Below are 15191 nucleotides of genomic sequence, written 5' to 3' on the forward strand. Positions count from 1 at the left end.
TAATTACAAAAACCACCACCAACACTAACCCATTGCCTGGCATGCGAGCAACATCATTATCAGCGTGTCTGTAAACAGAAACTTTTCATAAACAAAAATGCAAAAGTTTTTACTTAAAATGTTGCATAAATGCAATGTCTGATGCTGGTTAAATTCCCTTTTGTGTGTTCTTGGATACTTGTCTTTCATGACAGGTAGATTGGCTCATTAAAATCATATGCATCTAATACTATATCATCAATATGAGATGTCGCTGGCTCAAGAGCACTGGATTGTGCATGCAGTCTCCCCCAGTGCGACTTCAGTATATAGAATGCAGTCATTATTAAAGACGTGCTTCATCTTTAGGCAGTGTCACACTCCATGAAATCAGGTGACCTGCTGTTGTCGTATTATCCATAACCATTCAGGCATCCTACATCACCTTTGTCATCCACAGGGTCAGTCAAGTTGGTCGTGACAAATAACCCTATTAACTTCCATGTCATCATTTTGTAATGTAACACTTTCAATAATTTACATGCTCTGAACTCATATCCATTTAACCCTAATAAATCATTGTAGTTCCTACTGATGTTTTATAGTCAACTTCAGTAAATCAAGGAGTGACACATTTTCATTTAAATTTGGAACAAACCCACATATGCACAGTGCAGCCATGCAAAAAATTCATATAGAAAGGCCTTGGCATATTAATGAGCTGGGGACTTCTAACTGTGAGGGATGACAAGCAGACAAGTCAGCAAGAGTAAAGTGCAGATTTCCATCAAGAAGCAACAAGGGGATAAATAGAACCAAGGTCTTAATTTTGAAGAACATTGGCACCAATCAAACCAATCTCAGACGTCGAGGCTACTTGTCATCTCGTCTATGATCTCATTTGTTACACTGATTATGTTCAGGTATCACAGTTAATTGTACAATGATATATACTGATGGTTTCTAATGAAATACTCCTTGAAGCAAACACATACACATTATCCGAGAAGACTGTCATAAAGAAACAAGGTTATGAAGTATACAGATGCTGAAGGGGAAGTGCTGTTTTTTACTTTCCTGAAGGCAGAAAGAAAGTGGATCTTGCAACTTTCATAAAGCTAATCTAAAACAATCATACGACTGCTTCCAAGAGTTAGGAAAACTTATATTAGGAATACATTTCAAAAAGTAGCAATATAAGTGGGGACCTGTCTGCTGCACTCTGCTCATTCTGCAATAAAAGCTCACAGAGGTGTTTTATGACTGTTTCGAGTTATTCTCCAAACAGCAGATGATTGAGTCTGTACATGTCTCGCAGGGAGTTGAGCTATTTGTTTTTGTCACAGTAAAGAAAAACATTCCCCAACAACACATCCACATTTCTTTGCAAGTTTTATAACTTACAAAACCACATCTTGTTTGAATATAGCACTGCATTATGTCACACCATAAAGGTTTATGTCAAGTTTTTTTTTTTTTTTTTTTTTTACAGCATACATCTTTGACTTCACACGGGACATAATTTTCTTTTGTACAAATGCTATCATATATACCAATTCAAAATATCAAAACTGAGTGCAAAGCAAATAAAACTGTCTCAGAAGGTTTGATGAAAAAATCCTCAGGACCTCAAAAGGCAGGCAAATGGCATGGAAGTCTCAACAATATTGCAGACTGTACAACAACTGAACTGACTTTAAAAGAGCCGAAAGGAAAACTGCCACAAAACCAAAGCATATATAACCTGCGTACATCCAGTCCCATTGATTATCCCATAATCTCAGTACTGAATATTTATCAATACCTAAATATCCCCCAAACGAAACACAGTTAGTGTCTGAAAACAGAGAAAAGCTCACACTTTTTTCTTGTTTGCTCTGTGCTCAGATTTTTAATATCCTACTGGACAATACAGAAACAATTATGGTGACACAATTTTAGTTCAGATTTTAGTTCGATGATAAAAGGTCTATTTTGTAATAGAATGTGATTCCACTGCTATTGACAAATAGCAAAACTGTTGATGTAACATGCAAAATTCCCATCCATCCATGCATCCTTTATACCGCTTTACCAACTTCATGGCCACAGTGCAGTGGACCCACAACATTGCTATGCACTGAACGTGATAACCACTTCACTACAGACAATCAAATCTGAAATTGATTCCATATTTATTGGCTATTTTTAGTCTACCTTACTTATTGTCTATTTTACATTCTTGTTGCATATATAATTTAAACACGGCTCTGAAATGTTGATGATTTTATAACAAGGTGTATTTGTACAACCCTACAGTTTCAACTTATTTACCATAATTTCTCCTCAGAAATTACATGAAAGGAGGCATGCTGTGAAACACAAGCCTGTTCCTCCAGTCAATTTCTCAATTATCTCAACTTCCCGTCATTTCTGAATTCATAAACACACCTGGATGGATGTTATCGTACACGTAGATCAGTGGAATCTTCCTCAATTAAATAAATAAACATAAATTACAATCTTCTGCAATATTTACTCTATTCCATATACAGTGCTTCTGCGTTACATTTTGTGAATAGCACTGTGGTTTCTTTAAAAGTCAGGGTGAGACATTTATTTTTCAGGTTCTAGGTTTACACTGGGAGAAACTGGCATGGAGGAATAACCCAGAACAAAGCCAAAGCCACAGTACATCCGGGAAAGGCTCTAAGACCTGTTTAGGCAGTGCCAACTCGCTTCCTGGCATCCTAACTGCATTGTTTTCAGCTTTTCGGTCATTTCTGGTATAAAACAATGCGTTTTCGCTTCAAATGTTTTTCTGCAAATGGGGCCCCAGAAAATCCACACAGACACCAGAAGAGAACATGCAAACTCGGGCCATTCAAATCAAACTTTATTTGTCATCATAGACAACAGCATCACTGTACCAATGTGCTAATGTGGTACAGCATCAATTATTTTTTTAATGTTGCTTATGTCCCTCACACTAAAATACCGAGACGCTTGGAAGCTTTTAACAGTGAAGACGTTGTTTTATAAGTACCTCAATGGGAACCTAGAACTCAGAAACATTAACAAGAATCCACCCATTATCAGTGTTCATCACTTTTCGCAATGTCGAAGACGTCTTGAGTGAAAAAAATGCCTTTTGCTACAAAGAAGAAGAAAACCTTCCCTCCTGTAATGAGCAGCCTTGCATTAGCAGTAATTGTCTAAATTAATTTCAGGTGTTTAGTTGTCTGGCTGATGGACAGTCCTGGCACACAAGGGACCGTGCTCCACCTGAATATTGAAACGCAAGCGCTAACAGCTCGGGATGAGCATTTCTGGGAGAATAAAGCTGGACACGCTGATAATAATTACCTAGCTTTATCACTTCTACCTCAACCAGACAATAGGGAAGCAGTTTATTTACTGACAGAATATAAGTGGATTTTTAAAATTGCTATTTGTGGCCATTGCTGTGCTGCAAAATGTTTTCATTAGGAGACACAATAGGGGCTCTTCATTACGATATAATGAGTTGCCTTTTATTTGATTTTTTTTAAACGAAAAGTATTTGCCTTTTCCTCTGACCTCCAGCTTTCTCTCATGACTAGGTAACATAAGGAACACCGAGAAGCTGAGCTACGACCGCCAGCAGCAGTATGAGATCCTGGTGACGGCCTGGGATTGTGGCCAGAAGAGAGCACTGCAAAGCGTCCCCGTCAGCATTGACGTCAAGCCTGTCTGCAAACCTGGCTGGCAAGGTGAGACTTCCTCATAGATGTTGTGGTGACGATTCAGCCACGCTGCGTTTGTACAGCCAGCCTCTGTACATGCTTGCGTGTACACAGGTGTTCTTATTTGTATGCGATTACCGCAGTGTGTGGCACTTGCTTGTAGTCTGCGTGCTCCATTTTTCTCCATTTGTGCTCATCTTACTGTCTGGCTCGCTCATCTGTCTTTCACCACTTCTTTTAATACTTCTCTGGCTTTTCTGTTTTTCTCTCTTTCTTCCTTTTCTCAAGCTTTTTTTCCTCTCTTTCCTTCCCTCTCTGAGGAATTGGCCTGTCAAGTTTAGCTTCGGTGATCAACAACACTTTACTCCGAGCACCGCGACTCAACCAATACGGCTGTGAGCCCATCAGAAGGCTGCCATGGCAGCTGTAACAAGGCCAGAGTAATGCAAAGACAAGCGTCTGAATGCTGCTGCTACTGCAGCAACAACAACACAAACAGCACTCAAGACACAATTTACACTTGTCAGCTCTGAACGCAGCACACGCGATGAAAGACGACCACATGCAGAGCGCGGCTTCACATGTAACCATGTGCAATCTGTGTTATTCTGTCTTTTACAAGGTGATTCATGTGCTCTTTGGCATCCGGCCATTCATCGTCCCACAGGACGTGATGTTAGCAGGCTGGTGATAAACAGCAGTAAATGAGGACCCTGGCACCAGCTCAGTGGCAGGCACTGAACCCTGCAACAAACTGTTAAGTTGTCTGGCGCGATTTCAATCTTCCAATCTGTGTTTTCTCCAAAGGAGTGGCAGCTAATATGTATTTTGCATAATCGGGACCTGAGTGAAGAATCTCCCCAAATATTGTTAAAAAGTTGTAATCTTTAGTCTAAACAGAATACACTTCTCCATTACAATAACTAATGGACCATGTATGATATGTTTAAGATTAATAAATAAATAAATATATATAAACCAGAAAGCTCAGGGATTTCCTAGTCACTGAAGTGGCTAGAGGAGCAGGAGGTGTCAGAAAAGTTACCACAGGGATAGCTGGCTTGTGGCGGCCAAGCGTTCATAGCGACGTCGCTTTTTGATCCTTCGATGTCGGCTCTTCCTATCACTGTGAAGCAGAATTCACCAAGCGTTGGATTGTTCGACCACTAATAGGGAACGTGAGCTGGGTTAGACTGTCGTGAGACAGGTTAGTTTTACCCTACTGATGATGTGTTGCAATAGTAATCCTTCTGCACCAGAAGTACGTTTATCCAGTCATAGACAAAATTCACCAGTAAGTTACATTTTTGTCTCATGGACTTATTAAAGGTGAAGGTAAACAGAAAATAATGAATGCAATCATAGCTATAAGATTATTAAATAGGTTCTTAAATGGGAGGAATAGTATAAAAAGCTACCTGTTTCAAACTTTCTCGATAACCAGATTTTTTTTTTTATTATTATTTTTATTGTGCCACCTTTTCCAGAACATGCTCAGCAGGCCACTTGAACTTTTAAGCAATGAATACAGTGTGACTATCACTTTTAATGTATATCATCTTCCAATAGACTGTATTAAATGATTAACTGTCATGCTTGCACACTGGCAGCAATAGTTGAATTATTTTTGAATGTTAAGGTCAGCATTAATGTGAAGCCTGCAGCTTATAGTTGCGTGGTACTTTGTAATGTGATGAAATGGATAACACTGGTAGCAGCACATAGCAGCATGCTGGTGTTTGTTTTTCTACTGGCAAGCAGTGAAGATACGAACAACAAAGACAAAAAAGTAATGACGAGTCACAAGACGAACGATGTATAACAGTACACAACAAAACACAACAGAGAATGTTACACATAAAAACATGGTCATAAACATGACGGTATAAGCACATTTATAGCCTGCCGTTTCTCTCTCTGGAATGTATAGCTTCGTTAGATGCACATACACTCCTGACATGCAAACAGGGTGTATTTATGAGTCCACTTTTGTTCACAACATGTATGCATTCTCACTGACACACACACACACACACACACACACACACACACACACACACACACACACACACACACACACACACACACACACACACACAGAGCAGCAAGGGCTTTGATTTTGTTGGTTCTCAGCAGTAATCCTGTCTTTGAAGCTCGCTTACAGTTTGTATGTGTGTGTATATGTGTATTTATTTTTGCACATTTTTTCATCTTAAGATTCCCATCATTAAATTATAGCGTGCAAGGTACATTCACACAAACCGCAGATACAGTTTCCCTTGATAAAAGTTCAGTTGTCGCTATGAGCGTTGTTTGGCAGTGGCGATAAAAGGACGGATGGGCAAGGAGAAAGAGAGGGGGTGGGGTGGAGTAAATGCCATGGCCACAGATCAAGTGTTATTTAATAGGCCTACTGGTTGTTTTATTAAACACCGACATCTGTGGGAATGTCAAAAATACACACAAGCACACAAACCATGCATTTTTTTGTGCTTGAAACTGTCATTTGTCTGTTTAAATTAGCTATGGTCCCTGCCTCAAGACAGAAGGGCTCAGCTGTGTGTTTTCCTACCCAATCTCAGGTCCACACTGTTTCATGGAGACTTTACACTGTTGTGTACAGATATGCACGCACACACTCTCAGAAGCAGGTATTGTTGGTTGTTTTCAGCTGCAGCACGTACCTGTTTGCAGCTGTCCTGTGATTAGTTGGAAGAACATGGTGCATTCAACAGCTAAAGGAGCCACATATTTCCCAAAAGAGTTGGTCGAAACCAAAAACTGGGCTAAATGAGCTGGGGATATTGGATTTGCATTGATCTGGCAGACATAAGCACTTCTTGAAACAAATGCTAATACTGACTTCCCACAAGCTGCCCATTGTAGCTTGGGAGGTAATGATTCAGTGGTGTCTTCAGAAACTGGGTACAAAAACATATTTTAATATTAAGATCATCTGTTGAATTGGAAAATTGTGAGAAACCTCATTCCTGTTACCCAGTCAGGGTTGATGAGACTTTTGGTTGTTGCTAAGGAATCGGTGATGGGCTTTATTAATTCAGCCCTTGATGATCAGTCACATTCACTCATAATAAACACACTCACTTTCGCCATACATTATTGAGAGAAGGTTTGGGCCAAATGTCTTACCAAAGGAAACTTTGACACACGGTAAACACAGCTTCTGTGTTCCAAGTGTTTTTAACAACATTGTTGATATCCCTTCTGCTTTTGTCCTTGTGATGTCCTGCAAGGAGTCATCAGCCCTTTATGGAAGCAAGGCCTCCAACAAACCTGTTAAAGTGTTAACAGATTGCATGTGCCAAGCTCAAGTTTGATACCTGCTTACTCTGTCTTTTTACTTGGATTCAAGTGGGACACCTTGCCTTGGCCATTCTTCATCTGTTTAAATGGTTGGCAGGCCTACAAATAGTTGGGCTTCTTCAGTGTGTACATTTACAGTTTTTTTGTTGTGTGGCCCTCAGAAGCTGGTCAAGCTGGTCCTTCTTCTTCTGGACCATTGGACAACAGCTCGTGTTCCAATGAGCTTCAATTCGCACAGTACACAAGCCAGTTTTTACGACAGAATTGAAAACAAAAAACGTCTATACAACCAATCTTGCATCGACACATTAAAATAATTAGTACTTGCTCATAGGTTTGGAATTTGAGCCCCTCGACATCATGCTTGTAAGCCAGTTTACAGAGAGATAGATGAGCTACTTTGTACAATGTTTCCAATCTGGTTGTGTGCAAATCTCCAAGTGTTGTTTCTCAATCTATAAAGCTTTCTGGAGCTTTAAGAAATGTTACTCTCAAACCCTCTAAGCAATTTATCTCTGCAAAGCAACTAGATCGAGACCTTGATTAAAGGTGCCCCCTTTTTTTTCTTTAGACTTCTAAGTAATACTACGTGGTTAGAAGTCACATAAGAGTTCCACATTTTTAAGGAATATTGTTTTCTGGACGTCTTAGCAAGTACTCTTTAATGGTCACACAAGTTGAGTCTCTCTGTGTCATGTTTTCAATCTACGTAGTTGTTTCACTGCCCTTCAAGCAAGTGCATTTCTTATCAAGGATTTCCCTGAGGTAGTGCCATACATCAGCTGATGTGTGTCACCTTCCTGTATCTTTGTCTTTCTAAACACATACTTCTTGCCCCCTTCTTGTACCTTTTCCTGGAAAATGTGACAGCTTTGCTTCCTCTCAGCTTCTTTGTAGCATCATCTTGCAAAGCTGCCATTCCCTTTCTGTCATTGCTCTCTGCCACTGTCCAGCCAATATGTCAGTTTTGTGTCATCATATTTTTTCAGTTCCCCCACAGTCCGTTCACCAACAGGAAGCTACATTGTCACAAACTTTTTTTTTTCTGTCCTGCGGTCCAAAACAATTTAAAACTTTTCAAACTATTACAGTCCATCTTGTATCTTGTCTCTTCATCTCTCTTCTCTCCACTGTCCAAACACGCACGCACGCACGCATGCGCACATGCACAGAACCAATAATGGGTTGCTGTTGAGCCTCTTCTTTTCATTCAATGGGATTGCTATCAGTTTTATTTGGTGTAACTCACTTTGTCTCCAACTCCACAACAGACACTTTGACAGAGGGCTTTATGTAGTCAATATTTAAGCCTAGTGGCTTGACAGTTGGCAGTCTGAAAAGCAAACAAACTTGGACAACAAAATGCTTCTCTATTTGTGGTTTGTTGAGCAAAGTTTTATTGCAAAAACTTCCATGACTCTTGACATGAACCTTAACCTGATGTTAACCCCCCCCACCCCCTTAAAAGACCATTCCAAAAGCAAACACAGTACAGCTTTGAGGAATCGAGCATTTAACATATCAATGAAAACTTTGTTTATTGGTGGTCTCTATAGCACTTCAATGTGTTTTGACCTATGATTCAAGCACACAGCTCTACTATAGTGTTGTCTGTGGCTTCGAGGTTAATGTTTGAAATATGTCATTGCTTTTCTTTATTTAAGAAGACCTTCACTGCATCTCTATTTTTTCTGATTTGAAATGTTATTTATTATAAATGGGCTGCACGGTGGAGCAGTGGTTGGGGCTCTTGCCTCACAACAAAAACATTTTGGGTTCAAATACTAGCTGGGCCTTTCTGTGTGGAGCTTACATGTTCTCCTTTTGTGTTAGTGTTTCCTCTTGGTACTTAGGTTTCCTCCCATGATCCAAAAACATGCATATCGCATTAATTGTCGACCCTGAATTTGGTGTGAATGTGAGTGAGTCTCATTGTTTGTCCTGTGATGGACTGGCGACCTGTCCAGGTGTACCATGCCCCCACACAGAATTTTTTCTGGAATTGGCTCTCGCTCCCCATCACCCTGAACATGATAAAGCAGTATAGGCAATGGATGGACGGATAATATCCTGGAATGCTACAACTATGTTTTTTCTGAGGCTGTGATGTCATGGTAGCATTGCTGCAGTAACTCATGCTGAGTTTGCATGTTCTCCCTGTGCATGACTTCCCATGAGTTTTGGGGTATTCTTGTTTGTGAGCACAGTTCAAAAACACATGTATGAGGTTAATTGGTGATTCAAAACTGTCTGCTTTTGCTTATTTGGTCCAAAACCCTGCGACCCTGAGTTGATTGAAGCAGTATTGCATGGAAAAGCTGCTTGTGTATTTACTTGCAATGGAGCTAAGGGGAAAATGTGAACTGGCCTGGACCCATTGAGAACAAATTGTCCTGCATATCTCTCGAGAACTAAATTAAGTGTTATGCCCTTTAAACTAATTCATCCTTGTTTATGATCTTTAGATTTCATTGAGTAGCAACTGAGTGACACCATCGATGCTGAATGTTCTTTCCTTTTACAATTGTTAATGCAAAATATAGTTTTGTGTTTTGCCAACCTTACCCACAAAAACTTGTGCCAAGATTGGATTCTCTCATGTTCTCTTCAACAGGGGTTGTTGCACTGATGAAAGCAGGAATCTGCATATTCATATCCATCTTATCAATGTGGCGCCAAGCCTCCCGTCGGCTTGTGTGCCCATGTTTTGTGCACACACCTCACAGCACTGCCTCTGCTTTACGTCAAATGAGCCTAAATTAAAACGGACCCCACAGGTACTGTCAGTCAAAGCGATGAGACTGGGTTTCACATTGCAGTCCACTTTTTCCAAGCTATCAGGAAATAGTTAGAGCAATACGACACTCACGTTTGTGTTTCTGATGTTTGCATTTCTGTCTCTCTGATGAGACCAGCAAAAGATGGCGTCACAAGATGAGCAGGCATTTTTGTTGATGGAAGGTTGCACTAAATATTTAGCACATACAGCAACAGCTGCCTTTGTAGTATTTAAACAACGTCGCACTATCTTGCCTTCACATTAGGATCCTGTACTTAGCATATCAACAGGTAAACAAGCAAAACGTGTATATGTCTGAGGAAAAACCTCAGACACAAGCTGGATTCGTCACCCTGGAAAATGTGCGCAACAAGCAGAGCTGAACAGAATAATATGTTTAGAAAATGAAAAATAAGAGGGAGAAGTTATTAAAAATGCATGCACCACATGTCAGCATTACTCATTTTAAAGGAGGTTTTGCATAACAAGCATTGGACCAGTCTTAGGAGCTTGACTCACAGAAAAGGGAGATGGTTTAATAACCCTGAAAAGCAAAATAAACCCACAATTCACACTTTATTGTGAAAAGAGACCAGGGTAACACTTGCTTAAATACTTAAGTGTTCAAGAGTAATATACTTGGTAGTTGGAATATTGGTTTTGATTAACAATTTTAAAGACAACTAGCATTTTTTTTTTTTTTTAATGTAACATAATTTTTCTGTAACATCCTTGAGATGAGGATTATCATTGTGAGACATATGGATGAAGATGAATGTTTTGTTGTTTGTTGTCTTCTCACATATTGGCAGCTATTGTTCCACAGTTTCACTTGAAACATGTTTCAATGTCTCAGCGACAAGACACTAGCAAATAATCAATAAACCTTATTTTCCCAAGTCTGAGCTGCAATATATAAAAATGATTGTCCAAAAAAAAAAGGTGATTGCAAAGGTGCAAGCTCACTCATCAAACCATTGCTCCACATCACAACCAGTCCACAAGCTCTAACAGAACTCGGCTTAAATATTTAGATGAACCATTCCCGAACATTCGAACTAGAAATAAATGAGTGATCATATCTTTAAACAAAATCATTATGCTGTTTTGAACAGTTCATCAAAGCTGGGATTTAGATATGTGTATCTATCAGAAGAGTATGTAAGTAGTAGCAAAAATAAAGTACATAACCTCCTGTGCATTTCAGTGTTTTGTTGAAGAGTTTACCACTGAAGCCGTGGCCCCACTGCACTTTGTCCGGGACAGGTTTTCTCATGGTCCCACTGAAAAAATTGTGTATAGTACAGAAAAAGACACGCCCACCGGCTATAGTTTCTCACCCCTCCGTTGAGGTGCCTAGCACTAAGGATTGGGACTGTGTGGGTGTTGTGACGAGGTACAGACGCTCCTCTCCATTAGAGGAGAGGAAGAGATTCAGTGGAAGCTGAATGCTGCTGTTCACACTGAGAAGGTTTATGCTGTGTCACAGAGAACGAGGCTCAAGGCTTTTCCTCGGAAGGCCGTGGAGCTGTGGCCGGGTGAAGCCAGCCACTGCCGGCTGCTTCCGCGTTCTTCGCCTGATACGTCCCTGCTTCGGGATTCTTTAATTGTTTCTGTGATGCTGAGATGTAAAAAAAAAAAAAAGGTATCTTTCACGAAATAAGTGTTAGTCTGAGCGTAATGATGAATGGCATTAAGAAAAATATTGACAACATATTAGAGATGTATATCAACAACCAAAACTGGCTTCTAAATTTTTCATTTTTCCCATGTGGATTCCAGCGGATTAACTTGAATATATGCCAATTACAGATATAGAGCTATACCATAATTGTCAGGAGAGCTATTTATGAGGCGCTTCTCATCTAGTAAGTGCAGGTAAATTGTAACAGGGATCTGTTTTCAGCTAAGGGAGCAGCACCTAGAGAGTCAGCAGCTCTACAGCTATTAAACTGTCTCAGTAAAGCTCACTTATACTAAAGTAATTGCTACTTGCCAATTTCACAACAGTGATAACTTACTATTGCGTTACTGCCAAAGATACTGTGAACTTTTTGGCTCCTTATTCAAAACACTGCTAACAAAGCAATCGGACCAGAGTTTGTCCCAATTTAATTATCTATGTTTTTTTATTTCAAATACAAGGTTGTTTCTTTTTTTTTTCCCCCCTTGTTTTCAATTGAAAACATTTAGAGTGAAATCGGTCATGAAGTTGCAGGACACAAGAAAGTAATCAAGGCAAAAAGAAAAAAATATATATATTAAAGCGCAGACACCTGAAAGCACCTCAAACACAGCATTTTGTACGTGATTATTTCAAACTTGTGGTCTCTCAGAGTGTTGATTGTGCCTTTTTAGATCATCCATAGAAGATTATGTTTTACTCTAAAATCTTTGGTAGATTCACTAGGATCAAAAACAACAAGCCAGCTTTGACAAACACATCGAGCTTTTTCAAATAGGAACTGATCCTATCGTCTTAAAACATCTCGTGAGTACTCTGTGTTTGTAATGTGAAGTTGGTGGAAAAGTTGCGAGCCAACCTGATAATAAGTGAGTGCCTGACAACAACACAGGCTCGCTGGCAAATTCCCTCCTCCAGGAGAGGAGCTGCATTTTCTGCTCCACTCTCCTATATGCCACATGCTTTCACTATGTGTGTGTGTGTGTGTGTGTGTGTGTGTGTGTGTGTGTGTGTGTGTGTGTGTGTGTGTGTGTGTGTGTGTGTGTGTGTGTGTGTGTGTGTGTGTGTGTGTGTGTTGGCAGCCAGTGGTACTGATCTGTGATAAGAGGAGGAAGAGGACGAATTAAAAAGGGGAGAGAAGTAAAATAAATGTCTCGGCACTTCCCTTTCCCATTTCCTGTTGCCTCCTTCTCCTCTCTTGTCTCCTCTCTAATCTTGAACTGAGGCTGTCTGGCTGCTGCTTTTGCACTTTTCATCCCCTCACTGGTATTAGCTTGTTTTCCCTCATTACATTCATTGTTTCCTCCGTTCCCTCTCGCCTTCACATCTCTTGTCTTGCATTTTTCTTCCCTCCATGGGTCCAATTCAGCCCCCACCTTCTCCCATCCTCTCTTCTGCTCTTTCCTCTCATGCTGCCATCTGGCTTATCAGTTCGCCCTCATGTTCATGTTTCTTTCATTTTCTCTGTGTCTCTTTCTTTTCCCATCAACAGCTAGTTGTAAGTAACCCAGTGTGTTCACATTATTGCATTATAGCACAACTCTTAGATGTGCACACTGTCACAGAGGTCGTCTCCTCTGACCTTCCCCACTTGGCTTCAGGTGGGATGGATGAACATTGGCAGGGGTAAGAAGATAGAGTAGCCTCACACCCTGGGTTCACATTATTGTGTCAGCGGAGAAGGATGGTTGGATAAAAGGGAACGTGTGTGTGTATCGGAGATACAGAGAGAGGAGGGAGATATGAAATATTTGTCAAGACTCCTGGTCAGACATATCTTTATAGATCTCCATGAAATTAATTCATCTGGTAATCTGAATAACCAAGACTTAACTTCACTATTGGACCAGGCCATAGGTTCACGAGTTAATCAGTTGAGTTTGAGAGGAAATGGATGACTAAGATGGCTATATTTGTGCTCCACCAGCCTGCTATAGATCCCCTGATGCCTTGAAGGAGGAAGTAATAAAAGAAACCAAAGCACATATTGGGAGCAGAGGAATAACCATAACTGGACGGAACAGAGGTGAGGGGATTGATATGATGAGCATGAATGGATGTAATGGGAGTGGGTAAAGGAATGATGTAGGATGAGGTTGAAACTAATGATCGGAAGGGGAGGGATGAAGATGGAAAAAATGGTGGCTAAGGGAGTATGAGGATGATTATGAACGAATGTGGTGGGAACGGATGAAGGAAGAGCTGTAATGAATAGGGAGGAGAGCAAAGGGACAAAGATTACTGGATACGATGACAGTGTTCGAAGAGAGTGGTGACAATGGAGCGACCACAAATTCAACCATCCATCCTCAAGAATGTTTTATCCACCTCTGGATTGTGGGGTTGGAGCTGATCACAGCTGTTGATGAATTATATAGTCTGGACAGGTCACCAGCTTATCTCAGTACAATTACAGAGAGAGAGACAGTCACACACACTGTCACATCTACAAACAATATGTTTTTGGACTTTGGACAGGAGGAAATTAGCAAAAAAACAAATTTATACACATTGACAAAATGCAAACTGCACAGAAAGAGCCTCATGTCCGTATGTCATACTGGAGACATTCTGTTAATTATTTCAAAAGTAGAGGCAGTCACTGCAAATGTTTGAAGTATTGATGGCATGTGGAAGGAATCTGTCTGTGGTTTGTGACAGATTTCTACGCTCCATGATGACCTTGGTAATATAATTATTAAATGCTGGTCTGTTGGTTTTGATGATGAAGATTCAGTTTGTCTTTGTTTTCCACCCTTAGTGTTTCTAAATTCTTATGTTGGAGACACTTGCCCATTGTGCCTTTACTCTTTACAGTCACCATGTTATAACAGTATAATATTATACACACATACTTTTTTGTACTTTACCTTTAATAATTAGATAGGGTAATGTTAATTTCATAGTATTTTGGAGGATAGTGAGTAATTAAATTAAGTTATGGTATAGCTTGTGTGAGATAGTTCCTTTGGGCCCACCTTCCACCTTGGGCTATCGGTTTAGTGGTGCTCAGTGGAGCACCATTCACACCTTTTCTTTGTTTATATTATGGCATAGTGGGTAGCAGTCACTAGCCTGACAGTTGCCATGGCTGTAGCTGCGGACTAGTTGCTCCTGTTATGTTGGCCTCTGTGGGGAGGGCACTGTAGTAAGCACCCTGCAGGTCCAGCTACCTACCCTGAGACGAGATAAAGTATGTCTTGGATGTAAGTCATAGTGAGGCAAAACTAAAGAAAGAAAGAGAGCATACTTTATTGATACCCTTGGGGAAATTACTTCTTAACAAATCCTGTTCATAGTTAACCTTAACTATACATCCTTGGAGCAGTGGGCTGCCACAGTATGGGCCTAGGGGAACAGTTAGGTTCAAAGGTTTCGTTCGGGGAGCCAGTGTGGCAAACTGTCAGCAGTGGGATTTAAACTTGTGAATTTCAAATCCAGAGTCTGCTTTTCTGACCTCTCGTCGATAACTACCCTCAATGGACAACAATAAGGACTTCACATAGTGTATATACACAATCAGGACTTGGCAGGATACACATCTTCATGAAAGGAGAGTCAATACAGAGCACCACGAGCCATAACATGAACCAAGAAATGAAATGCAGATAAATGTAAAACATTACCATGAGCAGGAACTACATACATGAACCAGAACCATACATGGGCTCAGCAAGACTGGAATTTCTGCTTCAGGGTGACTGCAACATTAAGCCAAACA

At 40.3% G+C, this 15191-nt stretch overlaps 1 protein-coding gene across 1 annotated transcript in view; it reads left to right on the forward strand.

Moving 5' to 3' along the window:
- Positions 1-15191, forward strand: part of LOC308143842 (calsyntenin-2-like) — a gene marked incomplete at both ends in the record, with an annotated part of 310321 nt that overhangs the window by 209446 nt on the left and 85684 nt on the right. Inside the window, one exon of the mRNA XM_080514768.1 lies at positions 3561-3710. Within this exon, the coding sequence (XP_080370894.1) occupies positions 3561-3710 (150 nt within the window). The remainder of the gene's footprint in view (positions 1-3560; positions 3711-15191) is intronic.

The sequence above is a fragment of the Blennius ocellaris genome (genome assembly GCF_963422515.1).
Source record: "Blennius ocellaris genome assembly, chromosome: 2".
Taxonomy (NCBI): domain Eukaryota; kingdom Metazoa; phylum Chordata; class Actinopteri; order Blenniiformes; family Blenniidae; genus Blennius; species Blennius ocellaris.